Below are 24513 nucleotides of genomic sequence, written 5' to 3'. Positions count from 1 at the left end.
AAGTCATAAGTCCCATCATGGTGAGAGGAGGAGAAAAAAGTCAAATGAGGGCATAAAGTTGCGGCTTGTGGCATCAGTGGATTGAATGAGCAGAAAAGAGAGTGAATTAGAGGCAGAAAACTTGCAGTCTCTTGACTGTTAAGGAGCAAAGATAATAAACCCAGTGAATAAAGCAAGCAGGCAGGCATTGAGGAGACTAGACATTCATAGGTAGCAAGACGTTCATCTCAGCATTAAAAAATCAAGAAACGGGGCAGATTAATTTCTTATTTAAAAATTAAGCAAACTGACAGATCAAAGTGAAAAGCTTCCCCAGGTACGTAAAAGAATGCACTCCCATTGGGAATTGTACTCAGTCCTTCCTCTATCGCTGCTTATAGGAAAGGAGACAAGACCTTCTTCTTTCTACAGCTTCAATTATTTAGTAGTGATTTTAATTGTTTATATCAGATTGTAGTTGTTCATGTTATATTGTTAGTTGCCTACCCCTGCTCTGGGCAGAAAGGAAAATGTAACTTGTATGAATAATAACAGCTGTCACCACAATTCAATAATGTATTTTCCTTTTTAAGGAGTCCCATACAGTGCCTCTGCTCCTATCCATGGTTACAGTCAGAACATTTTACTTCATCTCAGTAGTATAATATTAGACTTACAACCTGGTTAACTCCTGTTTATTTTATTTCATGTGGTTGTGAAACAAGAATGCTCATCATATAAGAATGCTGCTTAAGAAAGCATCAACCAAGTTTGCCAAATTGCAGGTCTGTAGTATACTGGTCAGCAGTTTGGCGGGTCGAATCCCGAGTGCTGCGTAACAGAGTGAGCGCCCGTTACTCGTCCCAGCTTCTGCCAACCTAGCAGTTCGAAAGCACGTAAAAAATGCAAGTAGAAAAATAGGGACCACTATGGTGGAAAGGTAACAGCGTTCTATGCACCTTTGGCATCTAGTCATGCCGGCCACATGACCACGGAGACGTCCTCAGACAAGCGCTGGCTCTTCGGCTTTGAAATGGAGATGAGCACCGGCCCCTAGAGTCAGAAATGACTAGCACGCATGTGCGGGGGAACCTTTACCTTTACTAGTATACTGCCACAGCCTTATTACTTGTTTCTCACTAATCTCTACAATTACATATTTTCATATTAATCAGTTGGTAATTTTAATTCTTTATTCCCATTTTGCTGTAGTGATACCTATTGTATTTCTTATTCTTTAGTGTTCAGAGGCTAGCATCCATAGATCCTCCAAAATGGAGGATACCCAAATTAGCTTTTGATTTGTGTTTCCCTAATATCTGTTTCTCCCCAATTCTTACCTTTACTAGTATACTGCCACAGCCTTATTACTTGTTTCTCACTAACCTCTACAATTACATATTTTCATATTAATCAGTTGGTAATTTTAATTCTTTATTCCCATTTTGCTGTAGTGATACCTATTGTATTTCTTATTCTTTAGTGTTCAGAGGCCAGCATCCATAGATCCTCCAAAATGGAGGATACCCAAATTAGCTTTTGATTTGTGTTTCCCTAATATCTGTTTCTCCCCAATTCTTAAAACTTTTGGAAAACCTCTTTTCAAACGATTGAGAGTCAAGAGGCATCTGCTATTATGCAGCAGAAAAATGCTATGTGACAGCAGAAGCCAATAAGCATACATGCCATCTACTGTGTATTACTAAAACTCTTGCAAATGTTTGATTGTAAGCTTCAATTGGGAGAAACAGTGCATATAAAATAACAGGTTTTTTTAATCAATGTACCTCAAATAGGCTAACTTAACATAATGTGTCGAAAATCCTGGACCATGACTCCCATTGCATTGAAATTTGGCAAAATTGTGGTTGCTTTAGCGTTGCTGCCCTACCATGTTGCTCCACTGCCACGGTGAGTAGTGGTCATGTGATTATAATTTTCACTGACAAGGAAAGTCAGTGAGGAAGTTGGCAGGAAGCCCAGTTTTTTTGCCTACCTGTGACCATTTTGCTTCTCTGTTTAGGTAAAGAAATGTCTCTGAAATGATGACCCAACAAGTCACAGGTTATCTAGTAATAGTCTAGTTCTAAGCATGACATCGGTGTAAGCATCATAAGAGCTAAACATAACTCTAAAGTAGGGTGTGCCATTTTATTTTCTGCCAGAATTCAAAATATTGGTAGTATGAATAGGAACAAAGAAGTGGACAGATAGGTCTTAATAGTGGCTCTAACCTGCATTTAGTCAAATTTCTCCTTTGTTGAGCACTGTCAATGCTGTAGACATCTCTTCCTCCTATCTCTTCTCCCTTAGCATCTCTGTTAAACTACCAGGGTTGATAGGATCCACGAGAGGAGAGAGGGTTATAGGCGCAATCTAATCCAAGGCCTTAGCCATCCCCTTATTCCAGGCAGCAACCACGGAAGCAATGGATGGAAAGTAGTTAAGGAGAAAAGCCACCTGGAACTAAGGAGAAATTTCCTGACAATTAGAACAATTAATCAGTAATGTTTCTTAACATTAAGAAAACCAAGATCATTGCATCTGGCCCTCTCAATTCCTGGCAAGTAGATGGGGAAGAAATGGAGGTAGTGACAGATTTTATTTTCCTGGGCTCCAAGATGGGGACTGCAGACAAGAAATTAAAAGACACTTGCTCCTGGGGAGGAAAGCCATGGCAAATCTAAGACGGCACACTAAAAAGCAGAGACATCACCCTGCCAACAAAAGTGTGTATAGTCAAGGCTATGGTCTTCCCATTTGCAATGTATGGCTGTGAAAGTTGGACCATAAGAAAGGCTGAGCGTCAAAGAATTGAGGCCTTTGAACTATGGTGCTGGAGAAGACTCCAGCGAGTCCCTTGGACTGCAAGGAGATAAACCGGTCAGTCCTAGAGGAGATCAACCCTGACTGCTCTTTAGAAGGCCAGATCCTGAAGTTGAAACTCAAATCCTTTGGCCACCTAATGAGAAGGAAGGACTCACTGGAGAAGAGCCTAATGCTGGGAAAGATTGAGGGCAAGAGAAGAAAGGGACGACAGAGAATGAGGTGGCTGGATGGAGTCACTGAAGCTTAAATGGACTCCAGAAGATGGCAGAGGACAGGAAGGCCAGGAGGAACGTTGTCCATGGGGTCGCGATGGGTTGGACACGACTTCGCAACTAACAGCAACAAAAACAATCAGTGCAGCAACTTGCCTCCAGAAGTTGCGAATGCTCCAACACTGGAGGTTTTTAAGAGGAGATTGGACAGCCATTTGTTTTGAACGGCATAGGGTTTCCTGCGTAAGCAAGGGGTTGAACTAGATTACTAGAAGACTTCCAAGGTCACTTCTTACTCTGTCACTCTGTTATTCTGCTTTAGATGTACTATGCAGCAGACCCAACAGGACAACCCCCTAGCTCCCTCTGAAACTCTTTTGTCACCAGGGTAGACCAGTCCAATAAGGGCCTAATTTCAGGAAAAAATGCAGGTGGTCCTTGAGTTATAACCATATCGAAACCTGCCCATTATTCATAAAATGGCTTTTTTGTGGTGGTCTCCAAGCAAATCACCGTGGTCGTGAGGTGAATCCACAGTTGTTAAGCAAACCAGTGGTTTGCTACGGGCACTATTTTCCTGCAAATTAGAAACAACAGCTGGTTTTCGTTAAAATCGTCATAAAGCGTGGTCATAGGACCGCAGGATGCTGCCAACAGCTGCAGCCTTGTTGACAAAAACCCAAAGTATGGCCATGTGAGTGCAGGGACTCCAATCATTGAAATTTTGGGGGCCCAAGTCCAGTTTTTCAAGTCTGCTATATCTTCCAACAATCGCTAAGTGACCAGTTATAAGTAAAGGACTACCTGTAAGTCAAATAGGACACAAACTATTGGATACACACACGTGCACGCACACATGTATGTATGTATATATGTATGTCTTGGGACATAGCGGTCATAAATATGAATCAGTTGCCAAACTGAATTTTGATCACATGATCTTAGGGATACTGCAAAGTTGTCACTTTGAAAAACGGTCATTAGTCACATTTGAAACTTTGAAGGGTCACTAAATGAGCAGTCGCAAGTCAAGGACTACCTGTGTTTTGTAAACAAATTCATCATTATTAGGATAATTCTATCTGTGTTCAGTTTTACGATTCTATTCACATATTGATAAAGTGAAATTCAAAGGTTGGTTGCATGAGTACCTCAGCATGTATCCAGTAGTAGTAAAGAATTTGGATTCCTGAAGATGTTGTCTAAAAATGTATACTAAGGGGAACCATATTCACATATCACCTAACAATGCTTTCCAAACTGAACTAGTTGTATAAGCGTATCAAATGATTTATAGCCACTCGGGAATTGTTTTTTTCTAAATTGTCTGTGTTGATTAGGTTTACAATATCAGGACTGAACAGTGAGCATCTGCTTTTTCCAAGCCAAAAATAGTGCAACTAGCATGTGTGCATATGTGTGTGTGTGTATATATATGTGCAGAGTTACATAATATATATAAAATTATAGATAAGTGATATCGCCAAACATTAATAAATCAGATCGAATCGTTGCAGCTTTTTGAGATTGAATAGCCTTAATTGAAGGAATTACTCAAGATCAAACCCTTATTTACTTTAACTGAAAATACTTATAGTACACCCCTTTCCAAAGGGCACAAGTAAGTGGAGAAAATTAAATAGCAGTCGTAACAGAACAAAAAACACATAGCAAGATGGAATGCCCACAATCAGTCAATTAGAGCCAACGTTACAATGGAAACAAAAATTTTAACTGCCTTGTAAAGTGCAAGGTAAAGAGGATGCTACAAGTACCTTTGTAGAAGCATATTCCAGAGCCTGCCTCTTCACAGAAAGACATGTCCACTCCACGAAAACTTATTTCTTTCCAGACAGAATCAGTTTTGGCAAAGGCAACACCCGATGTAACCAGTTGCGGTGCCCTGTGGGGTCTGGAAGGTAATGAGTATTTTAAATTGGGCAGCAGTCTCAAGAGCAGCATTATTATAGAGTGATTAGGCTGCCTTGCTAGCAGTCTGGCCACTGCATTGTGGAACAAGTGCAGCTGCCAAGGGATTGCCAAAGACTGCTCTGCCTAGAATGCATTTTTCTGATCCAGCAACATAGCGATTAGGTCATCTATCCAACCACATCTGGACAATGTAGGATCACTGTTGAAATACTGCCCAAAGCTGGGCAAAGCTGGCCACACCCACTTTAAATAAGACCCTTGTATCTAGGACAGGGGTAGGCAACCTTGGCTCTTTTATGACTCATGGACTTCAACTCCCAGAATTCTTGAGCTAGCTATGCTGGCTCAGGAATTCTGGGAGTTGAAGTCCATGAGTCATAAAAGAGCCAAGGTTGCCTACTCCTGATCTAGGAGGACTCTGGAATACACCCAATCTATATAACTATCAGGACTGGTATTATTAAACTGCTTGGTGTTTATTGCTAAAAAAAACCTAATCAATATTTTTGCGGGCTGATTTTAGTTTGTTTCATCCTATCCAGAATCTGACAGCTTCCGGATGCCAATTCAGGCTTTCTACAGCATGTCTGGCCCAGTTTAGCATATGGATATCATCAGCACACTAAGGACATTTCACTTCAAGACGACAGACGGTCTCTTCCGGCGACCTCAAATAGATGTTAAATAATATAGAAGAGATCCCTAGTCTTGTGGCATCCTACACAGGAGCAACCAAGGATTCAACTTCTGCTCCTCTATAATTATTGACTGCAACTGCTGTTTCAGGTAGGAGTGGAACCGCTGTAAAATGGTGCCCCTGAGTTCCAGTTGTTGTAAAAGTCAGTAAGATCAGTGGTGTTCAGTGATGCAAAAAAAATCAAAAAGGTCCAAGAAAATGCAGTCTGATTAATTAGATAAACTATATCATCTACCCAAGCACCATATTAAAGACAACTGTTTAGCTAGTGGGCCGATATATATAAGAACTGATATAGCTACTACAAAGTGAATTTCTAAAGAAATTTTAACTTGTTACTACCTTTCATACCGTTAGTTTAAGAAACAAGATAAATTAAAATGGTCATGAGATTGCTATAATTTCTCTATGGGGGAGTGTTGCGCTGAGCGACTGATCAGGGTTCTGGCCTCAACTCTTAGAGCCCCGTGACAGGGGTGAGAATTTAGAGGAACCCTCGCAAGGGTGAACACCTTGAATATGGAAGGATCTTGCCCTTTGCCACCGACCCAGTGTGCCGGACGTTCCAACGGTCACACTTGGGAACTGCGATAGCTCAGGAGCAGAGTCCTAGGACAAACTGAGGCACCAACACAAGTTTGTTCAAGGTGAGAGAGCACAGAGTGCCCGGGGTGGATGGTCTCCCCCGAACAGCTTCGCACACCCTCTTTTTATTAGGCTGTTTCATAAGGGAGGGGGAAACACACTCATGAGGGAGCAACATATGTAAGGTCAAAGGGAAAACATAACTCATTGTATACAACTGCTATTGAAGAGAGCAAAAGTCATCACAGGAAACAATAAAACATAGTTTATGCTAACAGAGAACTGCTAATGAAGAGGGCAAAGGTCATTACAGGAAACAATAATGCATAGCTTATCGTATGCTAACAGAAAATACAAGGGTTGTCATCAGGAAGGCATATCTTTGAAAGGCATGACTTGAAACATAACTTGAAACATAACTCAAAGCAAGGACAATTATAAAAGACAAGTCTTGTTATAAATGAAGCAGGGGGCAAAGGTTTATCACAGGAATGCAGACTTCATAATTATAATTGGGGAAAGGCAGAGGTTTTATCTTGAAGCAAGGACAATTATAAAAAACAAGTCTTGTTAGTGTAAAGAGATTTATCACTAGAACTCAGGAATGCAGAACTTTGTAACTTTCCATATAGGAATGAAAAAGGTCTTTTGGAGTCTGGGATAACTACAACTCCTCCTTTTCTGTTTTTTAAAGCCAATTACTGAGAAGGCCCCTCAATGCCCAGAACTTTCTCTTCTAGGATACTTACGCGGGAAAAAGAGAAATCCTTCGATACCTCCTGTGCCTGCGCCAGTGTTCCGTTCAAAGAGTGTTGGTGTGAGGGTGCATCAGTCTCTGGGTCAGAAGTGAATTCTAAAAGAGGGTGTTTGCATTCACTGTAATAATAAAATTAAAGGACCAGCTATAGCTGAGAAAAGGGTGGTCAGCCAGGGAGAAAAGTTAAACATTCCTTGATACCAAGTATAATGCTGGGAGCGTTCCCCTTCTCTGTCTTTTAATTGTTTGTTTAATTCTGCCATGGAGTCAAGCACAATCAAAGAAATACTGTTAGTAATACTTCTGATAAAAATAGGCAAGACACAAGGTAAAATAATACATCCTAATACAATCATACTAATAAAAGCTACAATAGCTTGTAAACCAGGTAATTTGGGAAACCAGGAGCCAAATAATTCCTGAAAGTTGAAACCATTTCAAGTTTGGACAGGAACATGAGCTACAGAGTTCACATAGATGATGATGGTAGACTCGTTGTTAACAACAGGTTGTTCCTTCTGGGTCCATGCGATGGGCAAAAACAGTGTGAAAAGAGCCATTTTTGACGAAGCAATGTCAAAGGTGTAAAGAACAGGATGGGATAGCTGGTGAAGTGGAGTTGACGTCTGGGGTGAGCTTTCAGATGGAATTGTGTTTTAGTGGCATCAGTCAGTGGTGTAAGAACAAAGCTGAAAAAAGTCACAAACCATGCTGTCATCTTTAATGGGTTCTGCAGTTGTGTTTGTGGAGGCATGATACGGGCGAACGTGGCGACCTGGGATCCACAGCACTTTGTCTGGCAGTTGAGTAGCTGCGTAGCCTCTTCCCTAAGTGAGAAGGTCTGCAGGGCCTTTCGAAGTTAGGTCTTGAAGTTGGCGATACCACACTTTGGGTTTAGGCTGATCTGCAACTGGAGATAAAAAATGCTGCTCTGCAGCTTTGGTTAAGGGATAGCCAGTCAAGTTGGAAAAGTTTAGAGTGTAGAGGCAAAGATTAAGAGTTTCTTGCACTGCTGGGAGGTTGGGGTTTCGTTTTCCCCCGTTCTGATTTTTATAGCGTTCTAAAGCATGTTTCAAAGTTTGGTTAACCCTTTCCACCAAGGCTTGGCCTTGGCTATAATATGGAATTCCGAATTTGTGTGTTATTTGCCAATGATGACAAAATTTTGCCATGGCTTGACTGCTGTAGGCAGGGCCATTATCTGTTTTGAGTTCTTTTGGACATCCCAGCACTGCAAAGGTCCGAATACAATGATTAATTACATGTTTAGTGGCTTCACCCCTTAGGGGGGTGGCCATGATGAATCCTGAAAAGGTATCAATTGAAACATAGGAATGACTTTCCCAGGGGGTGAGGGGTTGCAAAGAACAGGCTGAAGGTCCGGAGGCAGCCTGATCTGCAACATTGTTTCCCTCTTGCAAAAAACCTGGAAAAGGCTGATGACTACGAATGTGAGCAACAAAAACAGGATGTTGGCGTTCAAAAAGCAAATTTTGCAAGGTTAAAAAAAAAGTTGTAACAAATCTGGTTGAATGGAGGGGGATAAATAAGATCCATAAATCACTTGAATTGTGTGATAAACATAAAAGCTATCCACAATAAGATTCAAAGGTTGAAATGAAAAAGGTTGACAAGCCAAAATTGAAGCAGCCAGTTCAGCTTTTTGAGCTGACCGCTGGGGTGTTGTTTGCTTGGTTAATTGGGTGGTGGGTGGCAAGAAACCTTGCCATGCCAATCAGCTAAGGAAAATTGCAATTCACTCGAGGTTTGAAAAAATGAGTCCCAAATTTGCAAAGACATAGGCACAAAAAGAGTGTCTATCTCCAGCCCAATCAAGGCTTTTGTTCGGTGACAGATTTTAAAAATCAATTGAGCTAATTGTGCTTCTCTGGTTAAAACAGAAACTTTGGGCGTGTGGGATAAATGAATCCACTCCAAAATTTTCAATTGGTTAGCACATTAAACAATAGCAACATCCGACTCCCATCATGCAACATCCACCTCTCACTTTCTTCTACTGCCCATGTTTATTTCTATAGAACATTCTTGTTCCTTCAGCATTCTAAGGCTTGTGTTAAGGCATACAATTCATGCATGCAATTCACAAATCTGTGCAAACCAACTTAAAAACCACTTTTCTGTTTCTCCCTTCTATTATCTATTCATTCACTGCCCTTCTGCCATTCTGGCCTAACTTCTGTCTTTTCTGCCTATCAACTTTTGCATGAGCCAACTGTTTCCCTTAGCTATTAATCAATCCTCTACATTTCTCTTCTCCAAAAGTATGGAAGATTCCATAATCATATTTGGAGTCAGTGTATATGTTCCCCTTTTCCTTTATTAACAATCTCAGAGCCTGTTGTAAGGTATAAAATCCACAGGCTAGTGCTGATTAAGGGAGGGAAATTCTCCCAGATATCACCTTCTATCAATGTGTCCTGCACACAGACACAAAAACAGCAAAAACAAAAAAAACAAAAACAAAAAACAACTTCACAAAAAGATCAGAGTAATTTCTTTTGGGTGATGTTTAACTAAAACTCAAAGATTTCCAAAAACTTCTTTTTGGGTGATGTTTAACTAAAACTCAAAGAATTCCAAAAACTTGTCCAACAAAGAATCTCTCCTCTTTCGAGTAAAAAAAATTGCAAGCTGAAACTGCAAGAGTGGGTATCAAGTTTCACATCCACCCCCCTTTCTCAGACTGGAACTCTAAGCAGAGAAAAAAAAATGGTTAAAAGGACCAGCCACCCCCCCTTTCTGGCTGTCTCTCCCTTTCGCACTCTTAAAGTAACAGAGCGGGGTTGGGGGGGGGGGTAAAAGAAACTTTACAAAAATCTCACCACTAAAAAAAAATAGTTTTCTCTCCTTACATGCATTTTCTCTCACACATCATCCATGGCTTTTACAACAATAAAATCTGCAGTTTTGAGGGCTAACACACTCACATGTACATATCAGCAAATTAACTCATTCACTTCCATTCTGACTGCTTGCATAAACAATTTCACATACAAAAATTTCATTTCATACTTTCTCCAGACAAACCATACATTGTTAAATAAGGCCTTTTTGTTTGGTGTTATCAGAGAGGATTTTGACCCTCTTCCAAGTCTTGGAAATAACACAGAACAACACAGACAGACATATATACACACATACTATTAAAACAACATTTATTTAAAACAGAACAAAACACACATATCAATTTGGGGTTTTAGGCCAAAACAATAATCCAAAGAGCTAGATTAAAAGAAAAAGATAGAAGAAAAAATTGATTTTATTTCTTTGATTTTTCTTTTCTTTAGGTTTACAACAAAAACTACTTTCCTATTCTTTGATTTGGTAGACCAGAATTGTCAATTTAGCTTGGCTCGGAGCCTGCAATGGGAAGCTAGATCTCAGACAAGTCCAGGCAGTTGAAATCAACAGGCGCGCCCCTGGACTTTACCGAGAACAGCTCACCCCAAGAGGCTCTTTCAAGCCCCACATAAGCCAATTTTAACAGGAGGTCATTTTGAGCATATTCATTGTCTATTTGCCTTGTATTTTCTTCCTGCAATCTATCCACAAATTCTGAATAAGCCTGATTGGGACCTTGATAAACCTTTGCAAAACCTTCCTGTATCAAATTAAAAGCCTCCCTTGGGCTTTGAGCCTGTTGGTCATTCGTAATGAATTGTCCCGTGCCAAATAATTGATCCCTATTTACTCCTTGAGGTAATCCAGCAAGAATTTTTTCTCTATGTCTTTTTTATTTATATTCAGATACCCAAACAAGATATTGTGATAGAGTCAAAACCATGTTAGCTTACCTATACTTATTAAAAATCCTTGCACATAGTTGATCAATTCATGATGCAAGGGTGTAGACTTCTTGGATTGGTTAACCTCCGGCTGCTGGTGGCGGCAAAAAATTAACAGGATAACAAGATGACAAATCTTCCATGTTCAATTGTGCTGAGTTTCTCCCGGCTGAATCCTCATAAGGAGGGGGAGCCGGAGAAACTGAAAAGGCTTAATGAAAAAGAGAATCAGTGAAAAGTTCAGAGGGGTTAGAAGCATTAAGAGGAAAAGAAATGTCCCGGAGGCATGAGCTGCAAGCATAGAGTGAACAAAAGGTGCCCCTTGAGTGAGGAGAGAGATTTGGAGAAGGAGGAGGAGGGAAGGGGGGAGGGGGCGTTAGAAATAGTAATGGCAACGAGCTCAGAGGCTTTTTCCTCTTTGTCAGAGGGAGAGACAGGCACAGCAGGGCAAAGAGTAGAAGGAAGATTCTCCGGAGGCAGAGGAGAGGGGGGGACAGGCACAGCAATAGGAGGAAGTTTCTCTGATTTTTCATAGGGTGGGGGCGGCACGGATGAAGGCGGAAGATCAGAAGAGTGATCAAGAGGTTTAGAGGTAGAAGATGTCAGATCTAAAGGAGATGGCAAAAGTTTTAATGCTGCCCTCACTGCTTGCCATGCAGACAAAATGTCAGCAGGTGCCCTGGGATGATTGTGAAGATATTTACCTAGCTTTTCCCAGGTTATAACAGACAAAGTGCCTGATTCCGGATAAGCCGGACAATGTTTGTTAATATATTGTAAACGTTTTGTAAAAAGTCTCTTTCCTACAAGATGGACCATGGTGCCATTGTGTTTTTGAACAAAATTAGCCTTCTGCACTATATTAAAAAGTTTGTCCCTATGACCTGACGAAACTTTGAAAAGTGGAGAGCCCATTACTCACGAGTAAAAGCCTTCTCCGAGGTGCGTGAGAACAGGAGGGCAGGCAGTACACCCCTGGACAGGAGTCGTACTGTGGAGTTGAAGCCGCTATCCAACGGATGAGCCCCCAGTTGTTGCGCTGAGCGACTGATCAGGGTTCTGGCCTCAACTCTTAGAGCCCCGTGACAGGGGTGAGAATTTAGAGGGACCCTCGCAAGGGTGAACACCTTGAATATGGAAGGATCTTGCCCTTTGCCACCGACCCAGTGTGCCGGACGTTCCAACGGTCACACTTGGGAACTGCGATAGCTCAGGGACAGAGTCCTAGGACAAACTGAGGCACCAACACAAGTTTGATGTGCCCGGGGTGGATGGTCTCCCCCGAACAGCTTCGCACACCCTCTTTTTATTAGGCTGTTTCATAAGGGAGGGGGAAACACACTCATGAGGGAGCAACATATGTAAGGTCAAAGGGAAAACATAACTCATTGTATACAACTGCTATTGAAGAGAGCAAAAGTCATCACAGGAAACAATAAAACATAGTTTATGCTAACAGAGAACTGCTAATGAAGAGGGCAAAGGTCATTACAGGAAACAATAATGCATAGCTTATCGTATGCTAACAGAAAATACAAGGGTTGTCATCAGGAAGGCATATCTTTGAAAGGCATGACTTGAAACATAACTTGAAACATAACTCAAAGCAAGGACAATTATAAAAGACAAGTCTTGTTATAAATGAAGCAGGGGGCAAAGGTTTATCACAGGAATGCAGACTTCATAATTATAATTGGGGAAAGGCAGAGGTTTTATCTTGAAGCAAGGACAATTATAAAAAACAAGTCTTGTTAGTGTAAAGAGATTTATCACTAGAACTCAGGAATGCAGAACTTTGTAACTTTCCATATAGGAATCAAGAAGGTCTTTTGGAGTCTGGGATAACTACAGGGGAGAAATAGTTGAGAGTTTTTACATGTAGAAGGACAATAAATGGGATGGGTTTGTATGGAACTGTGCATGTACATAATTCTTCATAGTATGGAAATAATAGATAATTTCTCTCCATTTTAGAATATGAGATTAAATTAAGAAACTGAGAGGCAAAGGAAAACATTTCTACGCAGACTACACAGTTAAGCCGTGGAGTTCCCCTTCATGAGGTTTAGTTATGGCTGTCACCTTTGGCAACTTTTATATTTTTAAAGTGATATCAAGATTGAAAGTGAACACCAGTTGCTGGGAGAACATAAGTGGTACCTTTGCATCTAATTAGTCACTATAGGCACAAAATACTGGATTAAATAGTCTTATTGGTCTCCAACAAGCATTTCTTATGTTATTAAACATATTGTTTTGATACTGTTATTATTGCCAGTATTATGATTAATATTGGGTGTTCCTCCTTTGAATTAAAACATTATTTTTTCTTTTAAACAGTAATAAGCTAGAATGTAAAAGAACCTCTATGGGTAATACATTCTGAAGAAACTGTTCTTTCAAAAATTGGCCCTTCTGAACTCAGTCTTTGTAGAATATCGCCATTCGTCATCCAGAAAGGAATACACGGTAAAATATTGCAACTTGAAATTTGTGTGTGTGTGTGTGTGTGTGTGTGTGTGTGTGTGTATGTATATGTATATGTATATGTATATGTAAAATGTTAAGTATTTTAGATTACCTTGCTAGGTCCCAAATCTTATTTCTTGTTTCAGCCTAACCCAAGGCCATCCACAGGCAGTGGTCACAGTAGTGACAGCTCATATCCAAAAATTTTTTATGTAAGGCTACAGACTGAATGTAGGAATCTAGATTAGGTATGCCAAGGCATCATTAATGGGATTTTTGAGCCTTTTTTTTAAATAGCAAAGTTTGATATTGATTTCTTCTTGGTTTTTATGGTGGCACGTGATTTGGCATGATCTGATGAGAAAAGGAGCTATATTGAAGATACTGATTCCAAGAGACTTCAGTGTTTGGGTGGTTTGTTGGAATTCATTAGAAAATAGAAGGAAAAATGGTGAATTCTATTTCCTTTTATTGCATTTACCTGCAGATCAGAATTACAAATGTCTACCACAAGACTAAAGTGTGATATGTTATGTTCCTTACCATAAGCACCCATAAAATGAGCTCCATTGCAGATAGGTAAGTTATTGCTTAGTTTTGTTCATTTTAAGTTTATATTCTTGAAAGTTACCCATGTTCTAAATGAGAATTTCAAAGAAGAGTAGGTGAAATATTGACCTTCTATTTGTTACAAATTAGAATTAACCTTTCACATTATTCCAAAATATGATTGAGACGTGGGTGTGGACTAAAAAAAAAAAGCTTGGTAGGAATGTGCTGTATGTATCTCTTTTTGAGATACATACATCATCATTTGCATGAAATGCGGGACAAAATGGGGTACAAAATAAATAAATAAATAGATAACTGAAGTATCTCTGCTTCTGGTTATGTCTTCGTGATCAACACTACTCTGCAATTGGTTCTCAACCTTTCCGGCTTTGCCGACTGGCATAGGGTGGGAGGGGATGGTTCTGCGTGAGTGGTGTGTGTGCTCAGCTCCATTTGTGCGAGCAGTGGGCACACATGCCTGCCAGTAGTGCAAATGGACAGCATGTGCACACGTGTGCTCTCGCCTGCCACTTCGGGTGGCCCTGTTTTGAATAGCTCATGTCCCAGTAGTGGGCTGTGGGCCAGGGGTTGGGGTTGGGGAACTCTGCTCTAAAACCCTTCTTTTTTTTCTTTTTTTGGCAGAGATGATGGCAGCATTTTCGATGGGCTTGCGGAAGAAGATGACAAGGATAAAGCAAAGAGGTTTGTTTTGCGGAAGAGCTAGCATGAAACCTCTTTATTTGTGGCCAAGAGGTGTATTTAGGCATTGAAATGGCATTCTGTCAAGGCTATGGTCTTCCCAGTTGCAATGTATGGATGTGAAAGTTGGACCATGAGAAAGGTTGAGCGCCAAAGAATTGAAGCCTTTGAACTATGGTGCTGGAGAAGACTCCTGCGAGTCCCTTGGACTGCAAGGCGATCAAACCACTCAGTCCTAGAGGAGATCAACCCTGACCGTTCTTTGGAAGGCCAGATCCTGAAGCTGAAACTCAAATACTTTGGCCGCCTAATGAGAAGGAAGGACACACTGGAGAAGAGCCTAATGCTGGGAAAGATTGAGGGCAAGAGAAGAAGGGGACGACAGAGAATGAGGTGGCTGGATGGAGTCACTGAAGCAGTAGGCGTGAGCTTAAAGGGACTCCAGAAGATGGCAGAGGACAGGAAGGCCAGGAGGAACGTTGTCCATGGGGTTGCGATGGGTCGGACACGACTTCGCAACTAACAACAACAACAATTCAAAGATAGCGTTTTCAAACAATCTCCATAAGGTGGAGAGATATGGAAAGTAAATGAAATATTGACTGGAAATATTCTTTTCTTCTTCCATTCCCATTGTCGTCAGTGTGGAAGTGACAGTATCTGTCTTACATTAAACATTGAGTAGTAATTTATTTACTAATTACTGTAAGAAAAGTGCTGAGCAAATAACTTTTTTTCCATTTTATTCTAAGGAGATTCCAGACTTCTACATTTTTAAAAAAATTCTTGTATTTCCATATGTGCAACTATTTAGAAACTGTTTCTTTAAAAAAAAAGTTAAAGTGGACACATCAAGACAATTAGTGTGTCTAAAGTGAATATTTCAGCTCCGTTGAAAAAAATTACACGGCTAAAGTTTTCACATAATTATTTTGACTAGTAGTCCTGATCACGGCTTTGAAAAAGGAGATGAATCTCCAACCAAGTTTCTCATAGCAACAGTGGAGAAGGTGACATATGTATTCTTAATTCCAAAATACCATAGTTGATGAATAGTCCTATATTTTTTTCCTGGATAATTTCTATATATTTTAAAATAATTAATTGACACAAGATTAAAAAATTAAGGGGGAAAATGGGTTTGCTGAATCTAGACTTAAAGGTAAAGGTAAAGATTCACCCGCACATGCATGCTAGTCGTTTCCAACTCTACGGAAAGCCGAAGAGCCAGCGCTTGTCCAAGGACATCTCCGTGGTCATGTGGCTGGCATGACTAGACACCAAAGGCGCACAAAACGCTGTTACCTTCCCACTGTAGTGGTCCCTATTTTTCTATTTGCATTTTTACGTGCTTTCGAACTGCTAGGTTGGCAGAAGCTGGGACAAGTAACAGGCGCTCACTCTGTTACGTGGCACTGGGGATTCGACCTGCCAAACTGCCAACCTTCTGATCGACAAGCTCAGTGTCCTAACCCACTGAGCCACCGCGTCCCTGAATCTAGACTTAGTTATATTCTATTTATCAATTTGTATATATATATATATATATATATATATATATATATATATATATATATATATATATATATATATGAAATCAGTAGGAGGAGCTTTTTGGTGACAAGGGTGATGGGATTGGAATGCTTTGTAATAACTTCTGAAACAGTGATGTTGGATTTTCTGGTGGAAATTTATACTTTCTTCTTTCTTACCATGTAAATGGTTGGGAAAGGTATTATGTCAATTGGTGGTTATGTACTTTGGAAAATGGGCAGATAGCTAAAGAAACTAAGGAGGCTTCCGATTCATGACTGCCTAAAATATTCAATTTCCGGTCCTGTTAGTGATAGGATTGCCTACTTTTTTTACCCATAAAACTTCCTTTGAGATTTATTGTGGGACATCCATCTGACCAGCCTGACTCCTCTCTACTAGATCCAGCATTCCTCTAGAGCAGGGGTAGGCAACCTCGGCTCTTTTATGACTCATGGACTTCAACTCCCAGAATTCCTGAGTCAGATTCTGGGAGTTGAAGTCCATGAGTCATAAAAGAGCCGAGGTTGCCTACCCCTGCTCTAGACTTTGCAAGACCTTGGATTCTTCTCTTAGTTGTGATAAGAGTTAAATGTTATGACTTCAATCTGGCTATAACATGTCTTCATCAGGATTCAGACCCATCAAGAATTTATATAATGCCATTCTCTCTTATGTTAGTTATAATTATTTTTTTAATAGAGTATCAAGAAACAAGTCTGAAAAGAAACGCAGAGATCAATTTAATGTACTCATCAAAGAACTGGGATCCATGCTTCCAGGCAATGCTCGAAAGATGGATAAATCCACTGTATTGCAGAAGAGTATTGACTTTTTAAGGAAGCACAAAGGTAATTTTTTTGGATGTTACACAAAAGTTGTGAATTTTTTGAAGTTGATAAATATATTATCGTCCTTTGTGCAGCTCCAGGGGAAAATCTTCTGAAATAATGGTACAAAATGTATAAATACATGCTCAGTTCCCCCCTATCCCAGTATATAACATTTTAGAGACGTTGGCAGATGAGTTATTGAGAAATCACTGGAACCAATAGTTTAAATGGATAGACCATAAGCAACCACCACCACCGCAAAATATAACATTTCGAAGATGAAAAATAGTAAGATTAAGCAAATCCTTTGAAAGAGGTGGTTCGTTAACAATAGATAAGTAGCACTCCTCTTTGAATTTTTAAAGCAGCCACATCTTTTTCAAGCTTGCATAGCTGCTTTGTAAGTAGTTTCTGGCTGTTTCCACATAGATGTGTACATATAGCCTCTTTGCTTCATTTTTTCCCCCCAGTCAAAACTATATACGTGCAGATATAGGCTTTAAATGATTGTGTTTTACGGGGTTTCCATGCCTTTCAAACCACTTCATTTCAAGGGATTTTACAACTCTAGAAAAGAACACAAAAATTTTCTGAAAGTTATCTGTGCTTTTGAAGGTAACTGGTTACATTATAGCAAACAAGAAATGTTTTGACAATAAGTTCAACTTTTCTTTACCTTGAGCCCTGGTGGTGCAGTGGTTAGAATGCAGTATTGCAGGCTAACTCTGCGCAGTTCGATCCTGACTGGCTGAAGTTTGATTCAGCCTTCCATCCTTCCAAGGTCAGTAAAATGAGGGCCCAGATTGTTGGGGGAACCATATGCTGACTCTGTAAATCACTTAGAGAGGGCAGTAAAGCACTGTGGCATGGTATATACGGTATTTTTCGGACCATAAGATGCACTTTTTTTCCCAAAAGTGGGGAAAACGAGGGTGCGTCTTATGGTCCGAAGGTGATCCGTATGGCCAGCCGCAACCTCCGCAAGTGGAAAGCAAGGGAGATTGCCAGGAGCACGAATCGGCACGTGCTGAGAAACGCCGATCTCACGCTCCTGCACTCTCCCTCACTCGGTTTCAGTTTCCCTTGCTACAAGAGAAAGCAGGCTGAAACGGAGTGAGGGAGATTGCCAGGAATGCGAATCGGCTGATCTCGCGCTGCTGCAATCTGCCTCGTTTCAGCCTGCTTTCTCTTGTAGCAAGGGAAGCTGAAACCGAGCGAGAGAGTTTGCAGGAGCGCGAGATCGGCCGATTCGCATTTCTGGCAATCTCCCTCACTCCGTTTCAGCTTGCTTTCAGCAAGAGAAAGCCGGGCTGCAGGGCCGCCTCCGCGGGTACTGCTCTAATGCAGAGAGGGAAGGACAAAGAAGGGAGGGAAGGAAGGAAGGAAGGAAGGAAGGAAGGGACAATGGGAGAGGGAGGGAGAGAAAGAGAGAGAGAGAGAAAAAGAGGGAGAGAGAGAGAAGGAGAAAGAATTTTTTTCTTGTTTTCCTGTTCTAAAAACTGGGTGCGTCTTATGGTCCGGTGCGTCTTATGGTCCGAAAAATACGGTAAGTCTTAAGTGCTATTGCTATTAACAGTGACTTATTTCTAAAAGTCTTTCTTTAGTGAAATTACTGAATTTATTAGAGTTATATAAACACGGCCGCAAAAAAACAACAACACCAAACACCATATATGCACATATGCAAACAGGTGAATTGGCCCCATGATTCTCATGAGGAATGTTTTAGATCTATAATTCTCACCTCTTCTTGTGAAAGCTTAGATAGTAAACGTTGTTGTCCACTTCATTCCAGACAAAACCCTTCTCTCTGGACTTTTACTTGAAGGGAGTCAAAAGACAGATCTCCTATCCATTTCCTTGGCCCAGCAAGAATGTGTGTGTTATAATTGAAGTTCTTCCCAGAATGGGTGGGCTGATTTTGGGAAAAATTTAAAAAAAAATCCACTTAAGTTATAGTGATACATGTGAAAGGCAATATAGGAAGGAATTAAGCGAAAGGGCTGTTTATTTTTAGCCTAAAGAATTGTTTAGTTAATTTATTTTGGGGCTGGTTTTTTTAATTTCTTTTAACTTTTGTATTGTTGCTTTTATTGTTGTTAGCCGCCCTGAGTCCTTCGGGAGATAAATAATAAATAAATAATAAATAAATAAATAAACATGCACGCAGAACCAATACAGAAAATTGGAGGCCAAGGACTTCCTTAAAACCAATTTTTGCATAAAAGCAGGAGAGTGGTTTACAACAAACAAAAAGTAGATTCTAATTCACTTGTATGTCCACTAGTTCTTAAATTGCTAAATATTTCCTGTCTCTCCATTTTCCAATTCCCTGAGAATTAAGAGTCTTGCTCACTGGGCTGTGTGCCAACTGGAAAGCTGCTCTACTCCGCCCCTTAAAAAAGAAGTTACGCCAAAGGCAAAATAGAATTTCCCGGTCCTCTTTTTAAAGCCCACCTTTTCTTGGCCTTAACTGATTTTTCTGCTCACCGTTTGGATTGATTGGTTTAGGTTTGATTGACAGATCAGATGCAAGTGTTCCCTTGTCCCTTTCATGCTTGAGCTTCTTAGAATGAAATTTTTTCCCATTCTCTGTAGAACAGGGGTGTCAAACTGCTGGCCCGTGGGCCGGAAGCGACACGTGGAAGCCGCACCCACCCCATTGCCGGCAATGGCAAAACTGTCGCACGACGTCACGTGATGTCACGAGTTTGACATGTCTGCTATAGCAGGGCTTTTCAACCAGGGGTACGGGTACCACCTGTGGTACATGGGCACCTGGCAGGTGGTATGTGACCATCTTAGAAAAGTGGTAGCTGGGGAGGGGAATGAGCTGAACCGGTGGCAGCACCGCACAAGCCTGAGCGAGAGACGGCTGGAGATGTAGGGCTGTCAGGGCTCAGCGGGAGCGCCAGGATCAGTGCCAGGCTCCATCTGGATCTCTGTGCTGATCCTGGTGCTTCTGAGCCCAGAAGAAGCGCCGATCAGCTGGAATGTTGCAGCATCTCCAGGGTCTTGTGATTTACATTCATATGCTTGGCAACTGATTCATATTTATGACAGTCACAGTGTCCCAGGGTCATGTGAAGTGACCAAAACCTGCTGCAACCACCCAGCAGACGGGGGGGGGGGGGAATAAAAACCAAACACCCCCCCACCCCACCCCCCACTGCCAATCCTCAACAGAAATGCTCACAACAGTGAAAACCTCGGACAGGAGGAAGAGCGCTGCCGGGAGGGCAGGCAGGTGTCTTGCTCGGCTGTGGCTTGGGGGGCATTTTTTTCAGTCCCATTGTAACTTCGAACAGTCACTGTTGTAAGTTGAGGACTACCTGTACTCCATCACTTTTTCCCTTTTTTTTTTTTTTTGGTCATCAAGTTTTTGACTCCTTGCTAGGCGAATGGTGGTCCTCGGATGTTGCCATATCCTAAAAGTGGTACAATGGATGAAAAGGTTGAAAAGCCCTGTGCTATAGAACTTCCATCCCATGCAAGTTAATTAAATAAGATTTTAAGTTTATCTTACGTTTGTGAGCTTCATTGATTTGTAGCACATTACTGATAAAAAATAAGAATGGTTTGGCTGCAGCCAGATTTTAAAGTGAATTTTAGTTATATTTTTGGTAGCTGCAAATAAAGTATTCTCCAATTTAAGGTCAAGTAAGTAAGATATTGTGTTAGTTAGCTGGATGGAATCTTGGAACTTAACAAAGGATTAACAACTCACTTCATTTGCATGGAGAATGGACATTTGCTGTTGGAAAATAATAGTCTTGTAGGATCCTGGCCAGACACTTCGAAGCAAAATGCAAACTGAGCTATCTTGCGAAATGAACCTTTTGTTTTTCATCTGTTTGACTGACTCGGTACTCTCGTTTTTAGTCTTTACACATAGCTTATTGCCTTCTCCCCATCTAGAATGACTAGGTTGTTAGCAGCATACAAAGGTGGACAGGTACAGTAGATCATCTTTATAGACAGAAAATTTCTATTCTTTTGTAGAAATCAGTGCCCAGTCAGATGCCAGTGAGATTCGACAGGACTGGAAGCCCACATTCCTTACTAATGAAGAATTCACTCAGTTAATGTTAGAGGTAATGTGTTTTTATTTTAAAATATGTGATTAGACTATTATTGTTGTTGCTTTTTTATATTATATTGGCATAGTTGAACATAACGTTTTAGCTTTACCTTTATCCTTAAAGTGCATTTTTATTAATAGTATGTTAAAATATGTTCCAAAGAAATGTCACTTATGCAGAATGCTATTCAGGGGAAATGGGAGGGAAGATGCCTTGTTTATTATTTGGAATATCATATTTGCATATTTGTAAGATTAAATTGGCTCTTGGACTAATGTTGGCCTCCTGCTTTAATGTATCTTATCACTTTTCAAAGCCCAGAAGATTGGGTCTAGCTTATAGAAAATGCTTTCCATTTTTCCATGACTTGGCTGACTTTTGAAACGCTTACTATTGTTTCACCATTGTCTGAGAAGGCATGCAGAATTAGTCATATATATATATATATATATATATATATATATATATATATATATATATATATATATATACTGTTTTTGTTTCTTCTGGTTTTTTTGAAATAATATTTTTGCCAATATTTTATTTAAGTTATTTGAATTTCAGCCTTCTTAATTTTTAATCTAAAATGAACTCTAGTCCTGTTGAGAGTCTTTTAGACTGAAAAATAAGATAAAAAATAATCTCAGCGATAAGGTACTGTACATTTTCCCAACCTAACCCAGGATCTTCTATTTAGATAATGTTCAGCATTGCCAACTATATATTTATTCACCATGGAAAGCAGGTTTACTTTTACTTTCAATTAAGTTATTTCCTTTTACTGAATGTTAACTAAATTAACAGTTAGAGACCAGTTTATCTCTAACTGTTTCTTTTGTTTAATTTCAGGCTCTTGATGGTTTTTTTCTAGCAATCATGACAGATGGAAGTATAATATATGTATCAGAAAGTGTAACCCCCTTACTTGAACATTTGCCAGTAAGTACGCACTTTCAGAGAGATACCAAACTTCTAAAGTCATTTGATGGGCAATTTACCATCTGCCATTTAAGAATCTGGAATTTAAACAGCATTCTCATCTTTTTTTAAAAAGATTTTCTTGTTTTTCCTCAAGTGGAACTTCTCCTGTGTTACACTCAGCTCTCCACAGCCCTGGTGCCCTCTCGATGCGTTGGATTTCCTCTCAGGCCAGGCTTCCTGTGAATTATGTGAGTTGAAATTCATTGCACCAGGAGGGCACCAGCTTAGGAAAGCCTGGTCTGTCTTGTACTATAGTTTCTCTAAGGTCAGTGCTGTGAAAGGAAAGTTTCTGGAGATACACCTCAGTTCTGTCAGGCCTAAAACCACGTCTTGCTCCATTCACCAGTGTTTGTCCGGCATTGCGGTATTTTAAGTAACTGTGGCACTTGGCAGTATTAGCATTGTGAGGTCACCATAATATGGCTAGGTATATAACCTCTACAGACTTGGTCTTCCATAACTGACTAGGGACTATTTGTTAAAGATCCTTATAGAAAGCCAGACATGGTCATTCTCTGTAGTAGCTGCCCTCTGTTTGAAGACCCCCCCAAACTCATCCCATTCCTAAAAAGGATAGATTTTCCAGAAGGTCTTAAGAGATGAATTATTATCAGTGATGCCATGCTAAACAGTTCCAGCCTGTCACTTTTAATATTCATTTGGCTAATTGGGTTATATATGTTGTTGTTTAAAGTAATCATAATCTTGATTTTTTTTAACTATACAATTTTATGTTACCTAGAACCCATTACAACTCTGCTGGCAAACAAGACACATACATACATACATACATACATACATACATACAAAAAGGACAATAAAAGTTTTAAACCTATATTGCTGCTTAATATATGCAAACACATGCTGCAAGGAGCATGCAGGAATTTATTTTTATTTTTATTTTAATCCCATTTATATCCCGCCCTTCTCCGAAGACTCAGGGCGGCTTACAATCTAAGCACAAATCAATGTGCTTAGCAATGTGCTTAGGAATGCCTGTGTAAATCCAGCAAGTTCCTGAATCCGCCTCTGGGTAGAGAAAGTAATACATTTTTTGCAATTACTAACAGATTATTAATAAATTATTGAAGGATCAGGTGGAGTATGATGGCATATAATAATCCACATGCATGTATCCTCCCCATGTAGGCTACTAGGAATATCTCTGGTTGGCATCATGAAAGGAAGATACACAGTTGAAGATCTTTAACGTACCATTCCACTATACTAGTTAGGCTGGCCATCTTCAAAACTTGCCCTATGCTTTCATTTTGGACGTTGAAGAATAAAATGCAGTTTATATAAGCATGCATTCTCTTTAAGGCTTTAAATGTTCACTTTCATCAATATTTTTGGCTAGAACCAATGTAATTATCTCAAGATACGGCTTCTGGTTTTTGAAAACATTTTTTCTCATTGAATAGAATTTCATGCAGTAGCACAAACTAGCTTCAAAAGAAGTATATTAAGATATGGAGTGTTATTTGGCAAAAAAATAAACCTGACATAAAATTGGTTGCAGTTTTTTTATATACTAAAGATTGGAAGAGTGGATAAACAAACGATAATAATAGAATGGAAGGATAGATGCTTGTATGTGTGAATTGAAATATGCTGGCAAATACAGTATGTACTTCTCTACACTTACTGATCCAGGTCCAAACTTGTTACCAGTAGTTTCATCTAACCAGACAGGCAGTCTGAAGAGCTTGTCCCACATTCATACATTATGAAGCTAAAAATATTTGTACTTGTGGCATGAAGTTTTGCCCCTGCAAGAAAACGAGTAGAAAATCCTATTGACTATACGTGTATTTTTTCAGAACACTTGAAAATCAATACTCTGAAACAATATTTCATTACTTGAAGTCCAAAAGTCAAAGGAGGTTATTTTATGCTATATATCCATACAGAAATTACAAAAAAGGCTTCTGTAATAAAGCAGACAATGAGGTAGAAAACTGGTTTTTTTTAAAGTCACTTTTTATTCCTAGCGACAACAAGGCAATTTTTAAAAGTAGTTTGTCATGAGTCTGAGGAGGTGACTGGCCCAAAGTCACCCGTCCAGCAGACAGACAGAGGTTGCACAACTGCTACTTTAAAGTTGGATACTATCATTCCTCCACTGAAGAGTTCAGTGCTTTCCATATTCATGGGACTAAAACACAACTAATAATGGGAATATAGTAACCTTTATTAGCCACATCTAAATTAATACTGAGGTAGCATACCTGATCATGTGCTACAGAATGTATACTTTTTTTTCCTCTTTGACAGCTCGATTTTATATTAAAAAGTGAGATTCATTAATACTGCATTTTAGTTTTCAATCTGGTTTTTTTTCCTCATTTAGTCTGACCTTGTGGATCAGAGTATATTTAATTTTGTCCCTGAGGGGGAACATTCAGAGGTTTATAAAATACTATCCACACATCTTTTGGAAAGTGATTCATTGACCCCGGAATATTTAAAATGTAAGTTGAAATTTTGAATTATTTTATAGTTACAAGGAAATATCCTAAAAACCCTGCATGTTTACAAATATACAGACAATTATTTATCTGTTG

The 24513-nt window shown here is 39.8% G+C and overlaps 1 protein-coding gene across 1 annotated transcript in view; it reads left to right on the top strand.

Annotated features, from left to right (window-relative positions):
- Window positions 1-24513, top strand: part of CLOCK (clock circadian regulator) — a 65377-nt gene that overhangs the window by 14492 nt on the left and 26372 nt on the right. Inside the window, exons 2-9 of the mRNA XM_083367901.1 lie at window positions 5495-5738; window positions 13138-13266; window positions 13754-13845; window positions 14461-14520; window positions 16753-16901; window positions 20886-20977; window positions 21815-21904; window positions 24300-24420. Coding sequence (XP_083224027.1) covers window positions 13799-13845; window positions 14461-14520; window positions 16753-16901; window positions 20886-20977; window positions 21815-21904; window positions 24300-24420 — 559 coding nt within the window. The 5' untranslated portion in view covers window positions 5495-5738; window positions 13138-13266; window positions 13754-13798. The remainder of the gene's footprint in view (window positions 1-5494; window positions 5739-13137; window positions 13267-13753; window positions 13846-14460; window positions 14521-16752; window positions 16902-20885; window positions 20978-21814; window positions 21905-24299; window positions 24421-24513) is intronic.

The sequence above is a fragment of the Vipera ursinii genome, assembly GCF_947247035.1.
Source record: "Vipera ursinii genome assembly, chromosome: 7".
Classification (NCBI taxonomy): Eukaryota; Metazoa; Chordata; class Lepidosauria; order Squamata; family Viperidae; genus Vipera; species Vipera ursinii.
The sequence above is the reverse complement of the archived record's forward strand: the minus strand, read 5'-3'. Positions and strand labels throughout refer to the sequence as shown.